General features: G+C 33.3%; 1 protein-coding gene across 9 annotated transcripts in view; it reads right to left on the reverse strand.

Annotated features, from left to right (window-relative positions):
• Positions 1-22,952, reverse strand: part of LOC136026940 (putative golgin subfamily A member 6-like protein 3) — a 66,481-nt gene that overhangs the window by 35,745 nt on the left and 7,784 nt on the right. For 5 of the 9 annotated variants that reach the window (XM_065703792.1, XM_065703790.1, XM_065703791.1 and 2 more), the window contains 4 exons: positions 13,184-13,564; positions 11,542-11,640; positions 6,955-7,212; positions 851-1,195 (listed from right to left, as the gene is read on the reverse strand). In XM_065703792.1, coding sequence (XP_065559864.1) covers positions 851-1,195; positions 6,955-7,212; positions 11,542-11,640; positions 13,184-13,564 — 1,083 coding nt within the window. Of the gene's footprint in view, positions 1-850; positions 1,317-6,954; positions 7,213-11,541; positions 11,641-13,183; positions 13,565-22,952 lie in introns of those variants that run through there. The other 4 variants (XM_065703794.1, XM_065703793.1, XM_065703795.1 and 1 more) reach the window with 2 other exon arrangements.

Below are 22,952 nucleotides of genomic sequence, written 5' to 3' on the forward strand. Positions count from 1 at the left end.
AATAAAGCGAGAGAAATGTATCCCATTTTCTTCCATATATACTATTGACTTCCGTTTTCTTGGCGTAAGGATTTTGGCAAGTACTGACCCTACTATATCCCTGTACAAACAGGGGAACTTTTATATGATCTGCATTACTTTGCAGGTTCTTTTAACCAAACTAATAACTGACATCTCGGTGTTAGATATCTCTAAATTTCTTGTGACCTGAAAACAAGAAGTTGTTGCCCCGACTTTATATCCAAAGAGACCCCACCCACATACCGAAGAGCCGAACTTAGTCTTACCGTCAAACTGTATCTTGAATAAATCAGTCTTGATAATACACGTTTTGAGAAAAAACAGGAAAAACTTTGAAAAAGAGACCCAACCTACATGCCGAAGAGCCAACGGTTTGTCTTTCCGTCAAACTCTGTCTTGAATAAATTAGTGTTAAGAATACAGGTCTTGAGAAAGAACAGGAAAAACATTTTAAAAAGAATTTACTCATTAAGATTTACGTTGTTTTCAAGCTTCTAATCGGTTGGAACAACAGTAATTGTAAATGTTGATATACTTTCCATAAATTTAGGTTAAGTTTGATTATTTTAATAAACCTATGTTAAAAGTGGAAAAATAGACTATAACGTGGTACTTATAATTTAGACACCTTGCGTAGTTGCCCTCATACAAGGGCAGTGGGTAATAAATGCACCATCCCTAGTAGATATAGAACACTTACGATCTATTGAATTGTACAATGTTAAAAATTGATGTTGCTTAGGCTAAACCTTATTTCTTAATATTTACCTCCCCCCCTCGAGGAAAATGTAGTTCAGTGGAATTTTGATAATAACAAAGTAGGAATTACCTCCTCTAGCTGTTTTTCTAATTCCTCCACTTTTTCAGCCCTCTCTATTTCTAGCAGTTTCTGTGCATCCTCAAACTGTTTTTGACGCTTAATCAATTCTTTAGCATTGATTAAGCACCATTTCTCCTCTAGTAGTTTCTTTTCCTGTTCATATTTTCTTTCAGCCTCTCTTGTTAATTCCAAATTTTCTTGTGCGAATTTACGTATTTCCTCTTTAAATACTTCAAGCTCTTTTTCAAGACATAATTGTTCTCCAAGAAGTTGCTCCTTTTCCACTTCCAGCCTTTCATTTCTTTTCCGTTCCTCATGCAGTTGCTTTTCAATATCTTGCTTTCTTTTATCCATCTTAAAAACACAATGTGATTGAGTGAAGTTCAACTGACAGAAAGACCAACGAAGTAGAAGGAGAAAGATACATGTAAACGTGTTTACAACTGGCTATAATTGTTTTATTCAAAAATGACATCTGAAAAACACAAATAAAACTTGAATTAAATGTTAGGGGGCATCCACCCTTATATGAAGGATAACTTCTATTCGTTTCAAGTGTTAATTTTGATCTCTGATTTAATCAAACACTTTGTTTTATATATTTAATGCCATTATAAAAGAAAAAACGAAAACTGCCAGTTTCAGGTACGTAAACAGAGGAAAGAGAGCTACCATGTTTGAGCCCCCCCCCCCCCTCTCCCCCAACAAAAAACAACATCTGACATAATATTTTTCGCATGAATGCAACTAAAACACTATTTGTTCTAAAAAAAAAGAAAAAATTACATTTTGTCAACCTGTAAATTAGTCTTAAGAATGCAAATGAAAAGCTTTTTGACCCTTTGTGTACTTATTAAGTGAGGAGAGGGGAGGGGGAGGATGATCTGAAATATCAAAAATGAATTATAGGTCTTTTATTTCCAATTTTTCTTATGAAAAGCTTTTCGGACAAGGTTATTTGCTTATAAAGAGTTACCCCATGAATAATTGCATGGGGGAGGGGAATGAAAATTCAAAAGTCAGTAAAAGCAAAGCTACTGGTAGCATTTATCCCTTTAGAAGTTTTTTGGCTGTACTCTTGATAATCCCAGACCCACCCCTCTAGATTTTGGCCGATCAAACAGTTCGTGGTAGCGACCAGGTAGCGAACTGTAAAGAGCGACCAGGCTCAATAGCATTCGTAACTCTAAAAAATGGAATTTTGATACCAATATACACATCAAAAGAATCGAAATTTTACGCTGATTTGAAATATACAAGTTGCATCAAGTTTGATATTACCATTCAAGAGTTATGAGTCTGCAAAAATTGGCCTTATTTATCAAAAAAGGGAGAAACACCCCCTAAAAGTCATATAATTTTAATAAAAATTACACCATCAGATTCAGCGTATCAGAAAACCATACTGTAGAGGTTTCAAGCTCCTATCTACAAAAATGTGTTATTTTTTTGTTTTTTGCCAGAAGAGAGATCACGGATGCGTGTATATTTGTTTTTTATTTTCCAGAAATGATCGTATCGACACAGTGGTCCTAGAATGTCACTAGAGGGCTCATTTTAACGGAGATTAAAAGTTCTAGGGCCCTTTTTGAGTTACCAAAAAATTGGAAGGCAACTAGGCCCCCTCCAACTCTCATTTTTCTCAAAGTCACCTGACAAAAATTTTGAGATAGCCATTCTGTTCAGTATAGTCAAAAAATATAATGACTATGTCTTTGAGGACGACTTAATCCCCTACAATCCCAGGGGGAGTGCTGTGTGTTATGAACTTTGCCCACTGTTTACACATAGTATTGGTTATTGGGAAGTATACTGACGTTTTCAGGGGGATTTTTTTCTGGTGGTGGAGAGGGGGTTGCGTGAGAGGATCTTTCCATGGACGAATTTATTATGAGGGAGGATAATTTCTATGAAGGGGGTACTGGATTTTCCAGCATTATTTGAAAAAAACGATAAATCGAGTAAAAAAAAACACATTTTTACATTAAAGTAAGGAGCAATATTAAAACTTAAAACGAACATAAATTATTACGTATATGAGGGGGTTCGTTCCCTCCTCAATACCTCGCTCTTTACACTAAAGTATTTTTAGTACTTTCAAATGAGCTATTTATTCTAATTAAACGGCCTTTGTGATTCAGGGGTCATTCTTAAGAGATTCGAACAAAATTCAAACTTTAGCGTAAAGAACGAGGTCTTGACGAGGGGACGAACCCCCTTATATAAGTAATAAAAATATACGAATACAGAAGTTCGTCACGTAAGTTAATATGTAAGTTACTAGCGACTATCACTAATAAAAACGTTCGTAAATAAAATTAAAAGTGCCAGTGGCCTTGTTAAGTATCTGAAAAAATTGGAGGGCACCTAGGTCTCCTCTACTGCAATTTTTTTTGTCAAAATCGTCCAATCAAAACTTTGAAAAAGCCATTTAGCTAAATAATTAAATTAATATTCAATTTTTGTTTTAATTATTCATGTACGGTGGGTCAAAATCAAAACGCATTATTTAAAAAACCTTCAGAAAAAAAAACAACACGTTTTTTTTATCTGAAAGTAAGAAGTGACATTAAAACTTTAAACGAACATAAATTAATCTGTATATGAGAGGGGCAGTCCCCTCCTAAACGCCCCGCTCTTTACGCTAAAGATTGCCTCTTTCTCAGAACTCTACTTTTTAAAACAATAAAAAACTTTACCGTAAAGGTGGGGCGTTGAGGAGGGGACAGCCCATTATGAATACGGAATAATTTCGGTTCGCTTTAGTTTTTAATGTCGCCTATTATTTTCATTTAAAAAAAAACTTGCTTTTTTTATTTAATAAGCAAAAGAATTCAGTCGTTTATGTTACAGAGAACAAAAAAGAAGTTTTCAGCAACAAGAGGAGCAATCACCCCTCCGCAAAACCCCTATTACACGCTTGCACATAAAAATTGCGAAATTCTAAAAACCTAAGACACGCAAAAGAAACTTATGTAATAATTCAAACGCAAGACGAACAGAAATCACTATAAATAAATAAATAAAACCCAAAACAAACCAAAATTAAAAAGTGTAATCACACAAACAAGAGTATAAAAGATACTCTTATGAACTTAAACAATCTCCTTCTTTGTAAACAATCTTCTTTATAGGAATTTTAGATATTATATTCATTTTTTTTGTCGATAGTCTGACAAACCAAACCATGCCGTTTAAAATAGATATCTTCATAAAAAGACAAGGAATAAGAAAAAGGAAAAGTCACACCATAAAAGAAGAAGGAGAATAATCAACTTGAAAGAAAGAAAATTTAAAAAACATTGAATTTTCTGTCCATAATACCTGTGGTTTGAGGAACCACATTTTGAAAATAGTATTTTACCCTCACGTCAGAAGTGGCCATCTGAGACGTTTGTTGTATGAGAAAACTTGCATATTCGAAATCAGTGGCATAAATTTACAAAAACTTAGGGGTGAGAGAGTATATTTTCAATATCTAGGGGGTTGAGCCAAGTTTGTCATTTTTCCAATTTTTCAGTGAACACAGCAAAAATGAAAGTTCAACGGAAATGCCGCCAAAAAAAGACATTTTTGAGAATAAAGGGCTTTGCCACTAAAATCTAGGGGGTAAAGTTCTCCTGACCCTCTAATTGACAACAATGCTCAAGATGGTGACATAATTTTTCCTTGATTTCCAACATCATGTATTGTTTTTTTTAATTAAATTTTGCTGTTGTTGCGGTTTCAAAAAAGATTTTTTTTTTAATTTTTTTTAAACTAGTTTAAATTCGAAGAAAATGTAGAGTGGTTTTCCTTATTTATACTCAAACCACCGGCACTGAAATATTTTGGTATATTGTTTATACATTGAAACCAACTGAACCTGGTTGTACAGTGAAGAATTACTTCAGGTACTTGTCAGAACCCTCAAATGATTTTTTCTAGATTAGTTACTAGTCGGAGTGAATGATTGACACCACCACTTATATAGGTAGATGAGTTTTTTTTGCCTTATATAATTTTTACCACCAATTATTGATTGACACCACCACTTATATAGGTAGATGAGTTTTTTTTTGCCTTATATAATTTTTACCACCACTTATATAGGTAGATGAGTTTTTTTTTGCCTTATATAATTTTTACCACCACTTATATAGGTAGATGAGTTTTTTTTGCCTTATATAGTTTTCATTTTAGTTTTATGCTACCACATTTAATTTTATGTTTTTTTTATTTGATTTTTTATTTTATATTAATTTCATTTTTGTTTTGAACACTTGAAATACAAATTTAGCCCATCAGGGCATATGATAGTCCATTTTGCGAAAAATCTTATCTTATCGTCATGTTATATCTCTAGTACCAATCATAAATCATCAATGCCTACGCCATGTTGTGTCATTAATACCTAAGGTATGATGCTAAGGGATTCTGAACTTCATGTATTTACATCAGTGGTATCCAAACTGGCCCCAACGAACCCGAAGGCATCCTTAGGATCACTCAGGTAGTCCTTGGAAAATTAAAATTAATTTGAGGTTCCTTGAACGATGTTACGGGGCCCACACAAGATTGAATATATAGAGAAAAAAAATCGTATAATATTGTTATTTATATGAAAGGTAAAATGATAACAATCATAAAATTATTAGCGATTTTCTACGTCTCAAGTAATGTATGCACAAAGATAGGTGAATAAAATTCAAGTAATACCGGCGATATTAGGTGAATATATTTTTTTATTAATAGATTTTAGAGGTTTTTAATATTTTCTTCTTAAGATGTGATTGAGAAGGGTAAGTTGCTTAGGGGTTAAAGATATTTTTTGGTACTGGTTTGACTAGTATCCTACAGAGACAATGCTTAGAGTGAGTCTTGATGGTTTCTGGTGCATTTCCGGTTAACTTCTGCTGCACTATTCCATAAATTTTAATGCGTACTGTGCCTGACTTGTGTAAATAACATTTATTTTACATCTCTGGGGATTACTTACGTCAGTCATTGGTGATGACGTGTTTATAGTTTCACCATCTAGTGTAATTCTTTTTCCTGAAAAGGCTAATGAACACCTGGATGAATTGGCAAGATATTCTAATTGTAGTTTTCTTTTATCCATGAATGCTTCTAAGATAAATTAGTGAAGCTGATATTCCTTATGTCATAGAAAACAAAATGGGTCTGAATTGTACATTCTAAACTTTTAAGTTTCAATTATTCAGGTTTTACTTTGATTGTATGTTAAGCTGGAAACTGCATTTTAATTTTGTAAAATTTATTTTGTAAATTTGGACTCTAGGCTGAGGGAAGTAAATCAGGGTGTCAGAACCCCCGCCACATGAACCCTTGGTCAGCATGGGAAAAGCTTTTTTTAGCTTTTACAAATTTAGTTGTCTTAGGTGATCACGGTAATTCTCTCATCACATTAGGTGATTATCTTGTTTGTTTGTAATTTAGGTGATAACGCAAGGTTTAAAAATATTACTCAATTTTTGTTTATTAATGTTAAATCGATATCGGTCAGAAGCTTTTGGGAAACATTTTGGTTCAAATCCTTTTCCCATTGTGATGAAAACCGAAGTTATTTATGATTACTGTCAAAAGCTTGGAGTACTCAATGAGCATCTTGTTTTGGTGTTTTCCAAAACAACAGGTGTGGAATTGTCAACCTTTAGCCAAAGGAAGGCAGAAAATGTTAACCAGTTCAAGAGTTGACTGAAACGTTATTTTCTAGGAAGCTAATAATGATTCATTCTAGGTTTTCTTTTTGCATATATTTAAAGCTTAGAATGTATATCAGGTTGTAAGGACATTAAGGCCATGATAAACAATCCAATGGGCTTTTCTGATAGTTCTTGAAAGACGCTATGAATACGTTTTTGTTACTAATATTTTCCAAATAATGATTTGTTTACAATACCTAGTTTTGTAAAAATGTATAACAAAAATCAGGAGGATTGATAACTGTTTTGTTTTCTTTGTTTTTTTGTTGTTTTTTTAGCATCGCTTTTTAATGTGACTATACCAAAAAAAAAATTTGGCAGTACCATGAAAATTTTGGTGAAAATAAAATTAGACTTCTTTGGATATACTTGGATAAAATTATTATCATAACAAAACATCAAAATAACCTCCTCCATTTGTTTTTCCAGCTCCTTTGCTTTTCGAGCCCTCTGTTTTTCAAGCAGATGCTTTTCTTCTGCACATTTTCTTTGAGCTTCTTCTTTCAATTTTCTTTTTTCCTGTTCGAATTTCCTTCTCTCCTCTTCAAATAGTGTACGTTCCTCTGCAAGGCGTACTTGTTGGCGTTGCTCTTCCTGCCTTTGGCCTTCCATCTTGTCCCTTTCTTCTCTTAATTGTTCTCCAGTATTTCGCATTCTTTCCTCCTTCTGAAAAGGTAGTATGAAGGAGTTAGATGATGAAAAGACAGAATTGCTAAAGAAAGGGAAGCTTCAAAATAGAAATCGTTTAATGTAACATTTTATCCGAGACCATGAAAAGGACATGGATTTTATATTTCAAATAGTTTTGCCTCAAAATGGTGGAAACTTTAGTGTGCATTTTCAGCCAGAAAAACAAAGTTTTGGCAACTTTGGCAAGCACTTTTGGGTCTCTGAAATATTGCATTTTTCAGCAACATTATCACTTCTAATCTCAAAACCCACCGGTCAAATACAAGTCACATACTGTGGAAGCATTCAACCACAAAATACAACGATATATTCACAATATTAAGGCGGAAAAATTTGAATACTATTTTTATATCATCTGTGTCCACTCAAATTTGCTGAGCCTAAAGCGTCTATTGTTCGTGGTCTAACGCGATTTAAAAAATATTTGCACATATTTAGCATAAATAAAATTATTGAGTTTCCAACGTATCAGTTATTTATATAATATATTGTCTGATGGAAAGCCCACAAAATCAAAATTTGCATTTGCAGTTACTATAAATGATGATTCTTTGGAACCAACACCTGAACTATCAAACCTGATAAGATGTAAAAATCGACAACCCGGACCACCATTTGCAACAACACCAATACGGACAGCTAAAGCAAAGGCCATTGCTAAATTGTCTGAAGTACTCAAAATACAAAAACCTCTCAAAATCACATTGAAGAGCAAAGATATGAGCGGTTAGAAGATATACAAAACGACAGTTAGAGCATGTCAAAAATGAAAATGAAGAGCAAGCACACACGGTTAGAAGACATGCGGCACCAAGCATGCGAACAAGTCAGAAAGGAAAGTGAAGAGTAAATATACACGCGGTTGGAAAAAAAGTGATGGCATGTCAATAATGAAATGAAGAGCAAAGACAAACGCGGTTATATGAGCATGTGACCGAGTCAATGAAAATCAGCCTGGAGAGCGAGAATCAAAACGTGTCAAAAATGAAAATGATAGCGATGATGATTCAGTTTGGGATTTTGACATGGATAAGGTCATCAATCCCCACCATATCTTTGCTAAAAAAAAAGGTTTTGTGATATGTATTTCATAATGACAAGACAACCCGAGGAAAAATAAAAAAAACAAATTCAAAATGATAGCTTGGGTTTCATAATAATATGGGTTTCTGAATTTTAACATGGATAAGGCAAAAGTTAAAGGACCAATGAATAAAAAGAAGAAATTTTACAAAGGCACTTCTTCTAATTTAAGGTCCTTTTTGTTGTCATGACATCAAGCAAAGGCTTAAATCGTCTGCGTTTTGAAAACAAACGACAATAAGGATCCATATATAGAAGCCTAACGCATGCCGAGTGCCTGGGCCCAGTAATATATATATATATACATATATATATATATATATATATATATATATATATGTATATATATATATATATATATATATATATATATATATATATATATATATATATATATATATATATATATATATATATATATATATATATATATATATATATATATATATATATATATATATATAATATATATATATATATATATATATATATATATATATATATATATATATATATACATATATATATATATATATAATATATATATATATATATATAAATATATATATATATATATATATATATATATATATATATATATAGATATATATATACATTTATATATATATAAATATATATATATATATACATATATATATATATATATATATATATATATATATATATATATATATATATATATATATATATATATATATATATATATATATATATATATATATATATATATATATATATATATATATATTTCTTAGAAAAGAGATGTAATACAATTATTCAATACTTTAAAAAAAAAAATCTTAAAATCAAACAAAGAAATGAGAAGAATCTAGCTGACAAATACAAGGGAGGTTTGATCAAAGCACTATCTAAACTGCATTTGTTTCAAGGTAAATTGGTTTTTGAAAATTTCTATGGGGCATGCTAGAAGAATGGCTTGGGTTATTAGAGATTATGAACTTTGGTTCTTAATTAGTTAAGAACACGCCAATTTTAGCCAATGACCTCAGTTCAAATTTCGAAGGGCTTATACAATCTAAAGCAATGTTCACATTACACTTCGAGTATTATGTTTCAACTGAAAATGAAGAAACACTCAGTTTATCATTTTCATCAGAGATAGACCGATTGTTCTATTACCTACTAACAGCTGTTTATTATTCTACAGTCTCTTAGAAACAGTAAACTGTTTAACTGCCTCATTACACTATCGGAATTACAAATTGCTTAATTTTCGCCTCATCGCATCGGAATTACAAATTTCGAAATTTTCGCGTTCATCAGAGTCCGGCTTCACCTTCGATTCCCAACTATTTTTCTAATGACACAAACTACCATTGGGTTCCAGTGAGTTTCAAAGCTGTGGAACTGTCTTAAAATAAAAAAAAAACGACAATTATCAAATAAAAGAAATACAGCTATTTAACATTTGGAGTTCAGGTTTTGACGTGTAATTGGCCTTCAAGTAAAACTTTATTTCGAATGTAGGGCGGCTGGGGATCTTAGATATAATAAGAGAAAATTTAGCCTTAAAATACACATTTTTTTTTGTGTGTTTTTATGAATATTCAAGTAGTATAGGTCAGAGAGGGCTAAACATTGAGGGAAACATAGATGAAAACTTCATAAACAGTTTCTTTTTCTATCGAAAAAAAAGTAGCGAGCCAACGATTGCCCTACTATTATTCCCCGAAATCTCAGTAGAGTTAAGTTTACTAATTTAAATAGACTACATACAGAAGGGAGAGGGGACACTTTAAAGTTGTAAGAACTACAAATTTCTAAATTTTCGCGTTCGTCGGAGTCCGGCTTCACCTTCGACGCCCAATTATTTTTCTAATGACACTAACTACCCTTGGGTTTTAGTGAATTTCAAAGCTGTGGAACTGTCTCAAAATATTGAAAAACGACAATTAACAAATAAAAGTAATACAGCTATTTAACGTTCGAAGTTCAGGTTTTGACGTGTAATTACCCTTCAAATAAAACATTTCGAATGCGGGGCGGCTGGGGATCATGGATAAAAAAAGAGAAAATTTAGCCTTAAAATACACATTTTTTTATGTTTTTATGATTATTAAAGAAGTATAGTTCAGAGAGGGCTAAACATTGATGAAAACTCCGTAAACAGTTTCTTCTTCTCTATCGAAAATAAAAACGCAGCGAGCCAACGATTACATGATTATTATTCCCGAAATCCCAATATCGTATGTAGACTTAAGTTTACTATTTAAATGGATAACATACAGAGGGGAGAAGGGACACTTTAATATTGCAAGACAAGTAAACGATTTGTCTATTGTAACTTAAAAGGCGTTATGTTGCATACTACATACTTAACACTTTTATTTAACAGAGAAAGGGAAAAAAGTAAGTGAGATGACTATTGTTAGGAAACAGGTGACAGTGACATGAAGGTTTTATATGGAAGCCAAGATACAGCAAATAAAATTTAGTTGTAGAGATTTATATTTTCGACTTTTCTAAGGAAAAGGACAAAGAAGATGCAACGCCTTAAAAAAAAAAAAAAAAAAAAAAAAAAAAAAAAAAATCTAATTCAGAAGCTTCGGTAGTTTTGTCGATAGAGCTTGTTGAGCTTAAAATGTTAGATTGTAAGCCTAAGTTGTAAGTTTAAGTAAGTCGTAAGTCAGCTTAAGTTTGAAAAAAAAAATTTATTCCATCGGATCTTAAGTCATCTCAGCCGAATTAATATTAACTTGTAACATGAGGTACAGTACCATTCAGGCGAAAACTTTAAACAATAAACAAATACAGATTAAAGCGAATCTGTTCAAAGCAATTTTGCAAGCTCTACATCTTTTGGACATTTCAACTACTGCTGCAATAATGAGCAAAGAGCCAATCCAGCTCTTGTGACTTGATTAACATACACATTCATTTTCTTATTTATGCCCGCCTCCCCTCCTCTTGCTATCTACTTATCTGCGTAACAAAATCCCTTTCTTGTCTGTATGTTTGAATTATGTTTCGATTCATTTCTCACAGGTCAGTAGAGGATATTCATTTTATTATTTGATTTATCGATTTATCGCATAATTAACGATTTATTGTTCTGTGATTAGATTATTTTCTATTTCTATATACTTGTCGTCAGATTTTCAACTAATAACTTATAAATGTACAAGATAGGATATGGTGACACTAAAAAAAAAAAAAAAAAAAAAAAAAAAAAGAGCTTACCGAACTAATAAGTTGCTCTACATTATCACTAGTTTTGGCTCCAAAAGATTCCCAAGTAAGAACGGAAGCGTGCCATAAACGAGCTGCTGTCTCTTTATCCTGAAATTACGGAAATACACAGTTGAAAATATGCTACGAGTAAATGTCAACACTGAAGAAAAACATTGTCTTGGTATCAGTCCTGTTGAGCAAAAGCCACCATATTGAAGTCTGTTGAGTAGTTACATCATCATCATGCATGCATTTCAGAAGCTAAATTGACCAAGTCCACTTTTTTTCAGGGTTTTCCTTGAAATAAGCACTAAGGGATCCTAAGCTTCATGGAGCCAAAAGGTCCCTATGTTTCCCAAAACATAAGGATTATAATCAACAATTAAAACAAATCTTTTTGCTACAAAAAACCAATAACCGTTTTAGAGGTAAATTTGGGAAAGTCCGTTTAAATAAATCCTGTTTCTATTGGTGAAAATAAACATCGTATGTTTTTTATTGGTGACTGATTAAGATAGCATGAAATTAACCAAGCATGTAATCAAAAACCACCAAATAGGTGGGGGATTAAAATGAAAACCGGCATTGAATTAATTTTCAGAATTTCTCCAAGTGTTTTTCACTGGGTCAAGCTGGTCATTAAATGGTTTAGGTTACTATTGGCTGGAGAATATTTTTTACTCGGCTGCGTCTAACGCCAAAATCCTGATACTGAAATCAGTGCAGTTATTTCAGCGTCAGTAATGTCCCATTCACCACGGGACCTCACCAGTACTGAAATTTAGCTAAAGCTTAGCCAATCACAAAATATTTAAGCCAATCACAAAAATATTATTGTGAAAGGGGCTGTCAGAGATCTTCAATGGGAGGAGGGGACACGTATTGAGATGCCTATCATTCGTATTCATATTTTGTCAAGCAAAAAACGCATGATCAGGCCCAAATTTGTTTTCCTTTTGAAAAAGAAAAAATATAAAAAAATTGCTTTTAAATTCGCGTTAAGCCTAGAACTTTATTGGTCAGCCTTAGTAAATAACGATTAGAGGAAGCAAATATACGTCTTATGTTTTAATGGTTTTATTTTACTTCTTTTATTTCTACTTCTCTTTACTTTTACTCAAACTTCTTTACTTCTACTCTAACTTCTTTACACTTTACTTCCACTTCTCTTTACTTCTACTCTAAGCTCAGCGTATAAAGTCATACATGCATTAATTTTTAAATAAAGGCCATGACTCGGCCGGCTAAATTCTTATCTTAGGTTTGGAATTAAATGTAACTGAGAGGTAAAAGAACTTACTTTTGATTTTACTAATTCAGCTAAAACTGCAGCCGCCAAACGTCCTTTTTATTTTTAAAATAAAACTTTTACTTTTATTTTACTTTATTTTACTTCTTTTAGAAAAGAAGGGTTTTATTTTACTTCTTTTAGTTCTACTTCTCTTTACTTTTACTTAAACTCCTTTACTTCTGCTCCAACTTCTTTACACTTTACTTTTACTTCTCTTTGCTTTGGCTCCTTTACTTCTACTCTAAGCTCAGCGCATAAAGTCATATAGACATTAATTTTTAAATAAAGGACATGATTCGGCTGGCTAAATTCGTATCATAGGTGCGGAATTAAACATAACTGAGAGACAAAAGAACTTACTTTTGATTTTACTAACTCAGCTAAAACTGCGGCAGCCAAACGTCCCCTCGTCGTTATCTCTTCAGACACTAACTGTTCCATATCTTTAACTGTATGCAAACATTGAGCATCTTGCTCCAAGGCAGGCACTAGAATTTGAGCTAAATTCTCAAACAGTTGAGGAATATCCACAATTATATCAATAGCTCCTTCCAAGATAGTCCTAAAACCTTTAACAAATCCTTCACGGGATATCAATTGCTTCGTCAATAGCTCCCTGAGAAGTTTCCCAAAATCAGCTCTTGCAACTGGCTTACGTTCAATAGCGTTATTGAGACCATTCTCGATGAATTGCACAATTGACTTATCGTGCATCTGTTCTTTGACACAATCAACAGCTTCCTAAAACGACAAGGCAAGTATAAGTACAACTAAGTTCGTATTATATTGGGATTTTGGCTTTCATAAAGATCAGCCCTGTTGAGCAAGAACCACCAGCATATTGGTCTGGCAATTAAATTAGAATTTCATCATTTCATCGGTGATGAGTTTATTATGAAAAAGAACATGTTTTTGGTCACCAGAGCCTCAGAGTTTACAGTTTAAAGTATATTCTTAGAAACTCAAAGACGAATATCTGAACCCCATCCCACCAAAAAAAAAAAAAAAAAAAAATCAACCCTTATCCTCCAGTAAATAGTGAGTCTATTACTGGAAACCAGTCAATGGATCAGAATCACCGATCTAAAAAAAAAAAAATCAAGCTACTTTCCCATACAGCTAAATAACGAGTGACACCCAGCTATTTTTCGCCTTTTTGTATAAACATCTTTTTTGATAAAAAAAAAGTGCCTTTTTTGACATTTAAAAAAATGTGATTTGTATGTATTTTGACCTTAGCAGGGTGAGCAAGATGCCCCATATTCGTCCCATTTGGGTGTACTTGCTTAAAAAAACGATTCTGAAAATAGCACAGAAGAAAAAAAATTCTGAGTATCTAGTAGCCATCAAATTGATTGTTGAGTTGTCAGGTCTGTAACTCAACTTCTACTTTTCCCTAATTAATTCATCACAAAAGTTCTGACCTTTTTGGCCTGTCTCGAAAAGACCCAACATTTCTGGTGATATTGTAAGGCAATTCAGGTCAAATCATCCATTAGGTTCTTAAAATGTTTGGCTTCAAGCAATGTACACAAACATACATGCATATATTTATTCTCGACATAAATTCCAAGGGTAATGAACACAGAGAACGATGGAAACTCGATTTGCAAAGAGAAAGAGAAAAAAAAGAAATAAAGAAAGAAAGAGAGAGAGAGAGGGAGAGAGAGAGAAATTTATCTGTTTTCAAAGTTGAGGGGGGGGGGAACAGGCGGAGACTTTTTTTTGTCTGAAAACAATCCAATCGAAAATACCGAGAATAAAATTTGATGTAAATTCTTTCAACTTTATCCATAACATTCGTAAAACCAAATGAAGAATGCAAGGAAGAAAAACTGGACATTAGCCAAGGGGAGAAAGAAGAGAGGAGAGTGGGATAGATTGTTTCCGCATATCTCCTTCTAGTTCCGTGAAAACTAGTCTGTATATTTATATTTATTTTATACAAATTTTACTCTTTTATTTGTAGTTTTATGTTCCTTCATTAATATATTCTGTTGAGTCGGGTGTTACGTTTATACTTAATGGGGTGTTATATTCACACTTAAGAATCTAGAACCGGAGCGTGCTCTAGGCTATAACGTTAGCTTTTGACCCTTTTTCCAAGATGGCGTATCATGTAAGGCTAATATATAATTCCTTTAAATCTGGTTTGCACTTTATAACACAAGTCTCTCGATTTTATATCGGTAAAATGCCTCTTTCGAAAATTGCATCGTCCTCAAGCGAAAGGATTTTATTTTTATTGTGCAAGCTAGGTCATGAGTTTGTGAATCCGGTTGTGTGATGAGTTTCTTAGTAGAGTATATATATTCATAGGCGTGACAAGGCAAAAAAAAAAATTAACAGAGCAAGAACGCAGAAATTTCTTGTAAACATGTGAGATTGTGTAAAAAATTTCGGTATGCTAGATAATGAGGGTTTCTTTTGTAATACAATATGTAAAAAAAGGATACGAAGTAATCTTTCAGCGAGACGTGTTCAAGCAATTTTTGTTCGGATCATAACTAGCAACCCTTTGTTCATGAAGCAAATATGCTTCAGCAGACGAGGCAAAGAAAGATTCTTTTAAACTTACTTCATCTAAGTGTCCATAGCATAGGGACAGATATAAACCTGTCAACCCAGGCCAAGAATTACATTTGGTGCCACCAGTTGACAAACCAATTATAGGTATCAGGTTATGGCTATTTTACTTCTTTGAGGAATATAGTTATTTATTGTATATGTATTTAGATGTTTTAGTAACATTAGCATATTCTTCTATTTATGCAAACCCTTATGGGTGAAAAGTTTTAAGAAAAACTTTAAGATTCATCATAATAATATTTTATTGCTGATAACATTTAGAGTAAATACAATGAATTTTATCCTGTAGATTAAAATTTAACTTTAAATGCTATCATCAAAGCAAATGTCTTTATAGTGTCTTCATATGATAGCTTTGAAGCCATAATGTGTTCTATGTCACATATGAATGAATGAATGTATTTAATACCCATCAATGGAGAAATAAATTGAGCACAAAAAAAAGAAGCACAAGACACTAATTCATCTGACACAAACAAAACAGATGCCAACTACTGCTGTAAAACATTGGCTCATAGGTGGGTCTTGACTGATGAATTACATTGGTCAATTTGCGACAGAATTGCTTCTTCAGGCTTAGTAACACCATACTGGCCTGTAACATACCTATTCCTTGTCCACAGTGATAAATGCAGCAAAAACTTTGCAAACTTGTAGTACATTGAGTATTTGAGTGTAATTTCAGTTTATCTGTAGCAAAATTTAAAAATGCACAAAAAGGGACTGAGATAAAGATAATGAGGAAAAATCATAGCATTGTACACCTGGGCCAAAAGACAACAATCAAACTTCTGCTTATTTGCCACTATTCAGCTATACATAAAAAAAGATCGCTTCTGAAAATGAGAGAGCAGAAACCACCATGTCTCTAACATTGATTGTCCAATAGGGAGGTGCAGATATACAATATCATCCACAAACTCAACAATAGAACCACCAAGTATGATGCTCTGAGCAGCATCTGATTTTGAGTTAAAAAGCAGCACTTCAGACTTTTCAGCATTAAAATGAAGTCCAATATGGGCATACTTTTGTTGCAACTTAAAAAAATTAGCTTCTAGTCCATGTCAAATCAAAGACAAATCAATACCAAACAGAATATAAGTCATAAGTAACTTTGATTGTGGCCTTAAAATACTGTTATTAAATACTGTCAGTGACAAAATAGCACCTTGTCTTAAACCCTTCTTTACTGAGAGAAGGGAATTTCCACGTGAAGAAAAAGCAAAATCACATAAGAGACTAGTAGTAAACTCGTTAGCTAGTAAAGGGAGTCTAAGTTCCACTTTCAGATTTTCATATATGTCAGCCAGCAGGGCTAGGATGCAGGAATCAGCACTGGTGAAACCCAAGTCAACTAGAACCTCCTTATGGAGAAGCAAATGAAATGCACGTCTTACTATCATGAGCAGCTAAAGCAATACTTTCCCAGTGTTTTTCTTCATCAACTAAAGCAGATACCAAAGCAGAAAGGACATGACCACACCCCAGGCAAGACTGAAAACCAAAATGGTGGGCCTAAACTGTACAATTAGTTCTCAATCCATCAACTATCAATTTCTCAAAAATTTTACAAAATAAAGTTGCAACAGTTATTGGGCAAAAAGACAAACGTTCAGAAGGAGGTTTATTCTTCTTTGGGATAGGAGTCAAACATCCAATTGAAAAAGAATCAGGGACAAATCCCAGATTAAATATTATTTGGTAAAGGAATACTAAGGGTTCCATAAACAGTTCACCACACAACAACAATTGCTGTGCAGATATCCTATCAAATCCTCTAGACTTTGTTTTTCTTCAATTTACTAATTACAATTGGTTATTAACTGATTATTAGAAATAATCAGTCGAGGACTAGAAGCATGCTAAAAAAATATTGGAGTTTCACTTTGAAACTAATTTGCAGATGTGGAATTGGAACAGAAAATTCTCCTTTTATTATACTCAACCCATGAGGAAAGTGGTATACAAGATGGTATTTGACTTGGCATATCTTTTACAAGACTGGACCACAACTTATATGGCCAAGACCAAACTTCTTCCAAACAAGACAAAATAATTGAGCTCCAATTAATAGAAAGGTACTTTGCCAACTGGCATTTAGTATAATACAGTTTTTGCAGCCACCTATTGTGTGTTTTATCTGCTTCAATCCAAACTGAAAGCCAAAACTTAGCAGAAAAGCAGGCATTTTGTAAATTATCATTAGTTGACCAGCCAGGCTCTTAAGTTCCAACTTTTATTCACCTAATAGGTACTGCCAATTTTTCTGCAAGAGCTGGGGCATGAGTAAGTTCACTACAATAAATGTTCAGTCTAACTCAAAAATCATACATATTCTTCCTTGAACTCTGCATCAACAAATCAAAATGGACACAAATTTTTGTGAGGAAATCATTACATACATTCTGGAAAAGATCTAGAGATGCCCTGTCCCAATCATTAGCATAAAATACAGATTGATTTTTTAGAAGCCAGTTAAAAGAAGGGCCACAATCACCAATCAGAGCACTAAAAGACAAAGGGAAGTAATCTGACATAAAATTGGAATTACTAACAACAACTTTGGCAATAGTTACAGATGATGTATGACAAATATGGTCTAAGTTAGATGTACTACCCAAATTATAGACATAAGTAAAACTCTCATTCTTCAGTGCAACTACACAATCATCATTCAACAGTCCAAAAATAATACTTGAGCAATCAGAATCACCAGAAGAATTATGTGGGTTGGTTAGATCAAGAATTGAAATCACCAGTTGCAATAAAGTATAAACTGTGCTCTTTTATTTTTCACAAACATTTGGATAAACAAGAAGCACTAATGGCAAAAAGTCTCTCAGATTGGTTGTCATGGTAGTTTGTGGGCAGATAAATTTCTAGCACAATAAAATTCCAGATTCTGATTGCCAAAAAGTCACTTGCTGAGTCGAAAATGGATGAAGGATAAACTGACTTCAGAAAGGTTGCTAGACTACCACAAGGCTGGCCAAAAGACTGAGACCAAGAACACTTTATGATTGGTTGATAGTTCCAAAAGGCTCAGGCTCAAAGTAGTTGCAAATTGCTCCTGAATACACATTATGTCACACTTAGATAAAAAGTCCTTTAAAAACACAGAATGATTTAGCAAATTTCCATTTAAATTCTATGAGACAATTGTATAAGAGATGGAGGATCCTTGGTTTATTTCTTCGTTGAGCCTTGAGTGGGTAGGTTTCAGAGTCATTTTGATGGAGTTTCGCATTGTTTTTTGCCTGATTAGCCAGACATCTTACACTGTTGTATGTATGGCCTTTTTTTGCACAAAATGCAGTACATATCTTTTGTGCACTTATTATCCTTTGTGGAGGTGTGGTCAGAAGCACTACAATAACCAAAAATAGGCACTAATACACAGTTGGCCACTATATGACCAACTTCATAACAGGAAAATAAACTTTTTGGGAGAAATTTGAAATCTTGCAGGCAGCTTCTCAAAGCCAACCCAAACTGATACCACAAGAAAATCTTTAAGGTCCTTCCTGGTCCCAAAATACAGCTTAAACACTTTGGAATGCTCAAAGTTGCTGATTTCTTTTGTCCTTGATGCCCTTGGAACGAGGGATTCTACATCAGTACAAGTCATGTTAGGAGAAACTTGCTTCAGGATGGCAACAAACAGTTTCTCTTTGAGCATAGCAGTAATCTCAGGCTAACTAGCTTTCATTTTCTCAACAGATAATTTAGATTTGATGTACAATTTCCAGTCCTGTTTAAACTTTCTTAGCTCACTTATTTCCAATGAGTCAGGACAAATTCTGTACACAAACTGCTTACAAGGGTTAAAATAAAACTTAAAAACCCAAAATGCAATCCATCATTTCATCAGCTCAAAGAAAAGGAATATAATGGAAATACCTAACTATATGTTGAAGGGTCTTTATGTGAAGAGGGTTGTGGAAGTGGTTGCTTTTTAAAAGAGCACAGCCTATGCATTATGGAAAAACACAAGTCAGGGACTAGTATCCCAACAGCTGAAGTAGCTGCTGTCAATTTGGGCTTAGAGACCCTAATTGAACCAAAGCAGAGCAATTAATGCATAGTAATATTCTCTGACTTTAAATCTGCTCTCAATATCTTAAGAAACCCTAAGTTTGAAACATTGGTCATAAACTTAAATCAAACCAAAGAAAACCTAAACAGCCTTGGAAAATTAGGCTTTGTTATTAAATTTCAATATAGCCTATACCTAGTCATCTAGGTATAGAAGGAAATGAAAAAGCAGACAAGATAGCAAAGTAAGGAGCAAAAAGCCAAATGGAACCAGTGAAAGCTCTAACTAGGTCTATAATGTATAGCCTACAACTAGATTATGAGTAAAAACATTACCTAAATTAAAGCCAACCAATTTTATTCCCCTTTCAAACCAGGATACAATCTGTCTGGTTTCATTGCGTGTGTACAAAAACAGCTAATTTTTTTACAGAGCTTTTAGTCAATTAGGTCTGAAGGGACAGTAATTTGGCCTGAAACCTTACCTATTGTAATTACCTGATTTACTTCTTTACATATTAGGTCAAATTCTAGTTTACTGACTTTCGGGTATCTGGGAAAGGGGTTAGGTTAGGAAAATGAAACTTTCAAGGATGGGTCTACAGGCTAAAGTGTATCCCAGGAAGGTATTTTGAAGTACCTACCTCCACTCCCTCTTTCTCCCTCTAGAGGACCCTGAAGTTCACCTACATGACAGGTCTTATACCTATTTAAATTTTAACAAAACAACATTTTACCTTAATTTTCAGTTACCAGTGGCTTTTTCTCTGCCTTTAGTTCTGAAAATGCAATTCCTGTTATTCAAGGAATTTATAACACTCCTGTTGAGTAGAATTTCAAGTCATATCAGTATTTTTTTTTCAAGATTTAGGAAATGTTTTTGTATATCTTTAAAAGCTTATAAAATGGAATTGAGCTAAGTTATGAAGCTAAAAACAATTTTGTTGTGCTTAAATTAAGCAGAAGATCTATTTATCATGGTTTCACTTTTATAACACACATGTTTTTAAAGGTCAGGGCCCTATAGAGGGAGGAGTGGAGGTAGGTACTTCAAAATATCTTCCCGGGACATACTTTAGCCTGTAGACCAAGTTATGAAGCTAAAAACAATTTTGTTGTGCTTAAATTAAGCAGAAGATCTATTTAGCATGGTTTCACTTTTATAACACAGATGTTTTTAAAGGTCAGGGCCTTCTAGAGGGAGGAGTGGAGGTAGGTACTTCAAAATATCTTCCCGGGACATATTTTAGCCTGTAGACCCATCCCTGAAAATTTCATTTTCCTAACCTAAACCCTTTCCAAGATAGCAAGAAGTCAATTAACTTGGATTTTACCTTTTTTTCAAAATTTAGGATATGTTTTTGTATATCTGTTTTTGCTTTATTATTTGCATTATTTCTAATCTTGTGGTACCCTTAGCGTTAATTTAAGGGACCTACCACAGTGTTGGACTTTATATATTCAGATTTCTAGGAGGGTGTTCCAGGTAAAAAATAAAGTAACTTTAAAGTAACAAGAGAAGTTACTTAAATTTTACATTCACCAGGAACGGCTTTTGAAGTAACTAAGGTCTTATTCACATAGAAAAAGATATTACGACTAAGATTTTGATAACATTTGCTTTAGACTCATTTAGTCGAAATCGAATAATAGAGAAATCGATAGGTAGGTAGGTAGGTAAGTTTTATTTTATCCACAATACAAACATAAATAAAAAAATGACAACACTAATAAATTATTGCAGCAAAAAGAAAGTCCTAAGGACTTGTGCTGCAATTTCATATTATGATTTACATCTTATAAATAAATATCTAAACATAACATCTCATGATTAACCACCTAGCCTATCTTATATATAAAAAATAACAACACATACACATGAACAAAATGCAACAAAATAATCATATTAAATATCATTTACCGGTTTTCAGCCCCCACCCCACATCAATAAACTGCAAAAAAATATCAAAAATTTTAAACCCATATAAAGTGACAGACTCCCTGATGCCAGCCGGCAAACTATTCCAAACAGAAGGCCCCAGATTACGAACCACATATGATGATCGAACTGTTTTTCTTTGTTCATAGCTTAAAAGTTGTGAATTTCTTGTATCATAATTATGGTACTCCTGATTCATGGAAAAATAATCATGAAAATACTCAGGGCATATATGTTTCATGCTCTGGAACACAAAAATTGATGCCTGGTAGTCACGAATCTGACCAACATTTAAAACATTACACTGGGAAAAGCTAGCAGTAGTTTTGGATTCAACCTGCTCTTTTATGTCCGCAATCAATCGAATGCTTTTATTTTGCAAAATCTGGATCCTTTTGTAATTAGAGAAGAAATTGCTAGCCCAATGAACACAACCATAATCTATATAAGGATGAACAAGGGAAAAGTAAATGATTTTTAAAATCTTGAACGGAAAAGTTTTTTTTACACGTCTCAAAAATCCTAGACCCCTAGCCATTTTAGCACCAATAACACTACAATGCTTTTTCCAACTAATATTATTATCTAAATAAAACCCCAAATACCTAATTTCAAAAACTTGTTTAACGGGTAAATGTCCAAAAAAAATATTATTATTATCATTAAGTAACCTACCTGTTCTACTAAATATAATGTAATTTGTTTTAGATGCATTAACTGCTAGGGAACTACCTACTGTAAAACTGCGCAAACGTTCAAGTGCCAAATTAGCCTTATGTGCAACCTGCACCAAACAACTACCAATTACTGTTATCGCAGTGTCGTCCGCGAAAGAGGTCAGCGCTTCAACACCAACACGTGAAGCCAACGAATTAACATAAATTAGATAAAGTAGAGGTCCCAGCACGGAACCTTGAGGCACTCCACACTTAACACCGAACTCTCTGCTTGATATATCTGATAAAGCAACTTTGATAGTCCGGCCATGCAAATACGATGAAAACCACTTTACACAAGTACTACCTAACCCAAGCCCACTTAGTCTACTAAGAAGAGTATTAAAATCAACAGTGTCAAAACCTTACGGAAATCTACAAAAACAGTTAAAGGAACCATATTATTTTCAAACGCATTATCAACAAAACTTAAAAGATGGTGTACTGCATGACTAGTGGAATGTTTACTTCTGAAACCAAACTGTCCATTATACAAAATTTTCTTCGAATCCAAAAAATCATACAATCGTTTATAAATAACGTTTTCATAAATTTTACTAAATAAAGGTAAAATGGAAATTGGTCGCCAATTACAGGGGTCTGAGGGGTCCCCACCTTTATGTAAAGGTATGATTTTAGATCGCTTCAGTTCCGACGGGAAATGCCCTTTAACCATTGAGAGATTAATTAAATGAACCAGTACCGGTAAAAGATACACCGACACATAATTAAAAGCCTTTAGGTTCAATCCATCTACACCAGAAGAATTTGATTTAAGGCTACAAACAATTTTTTCACCTTCTTCTACATTACATGGCACAAATTCAAACCCAATCTGCACGCTTGA

This window comes from Artemia franciscana, chromosome 5 (assembly GCF_032884065.1).
Source record: "Artemia franciscana chromosome 5, ASM3288406v1, whole genome shotgun sequence".
Lineage (NCBI taxonomy): Eukaryota > Metazoa > Arthropoda > Branchiopoda > Anostraca > Artemiidae > Artemia > Artemia franciscana.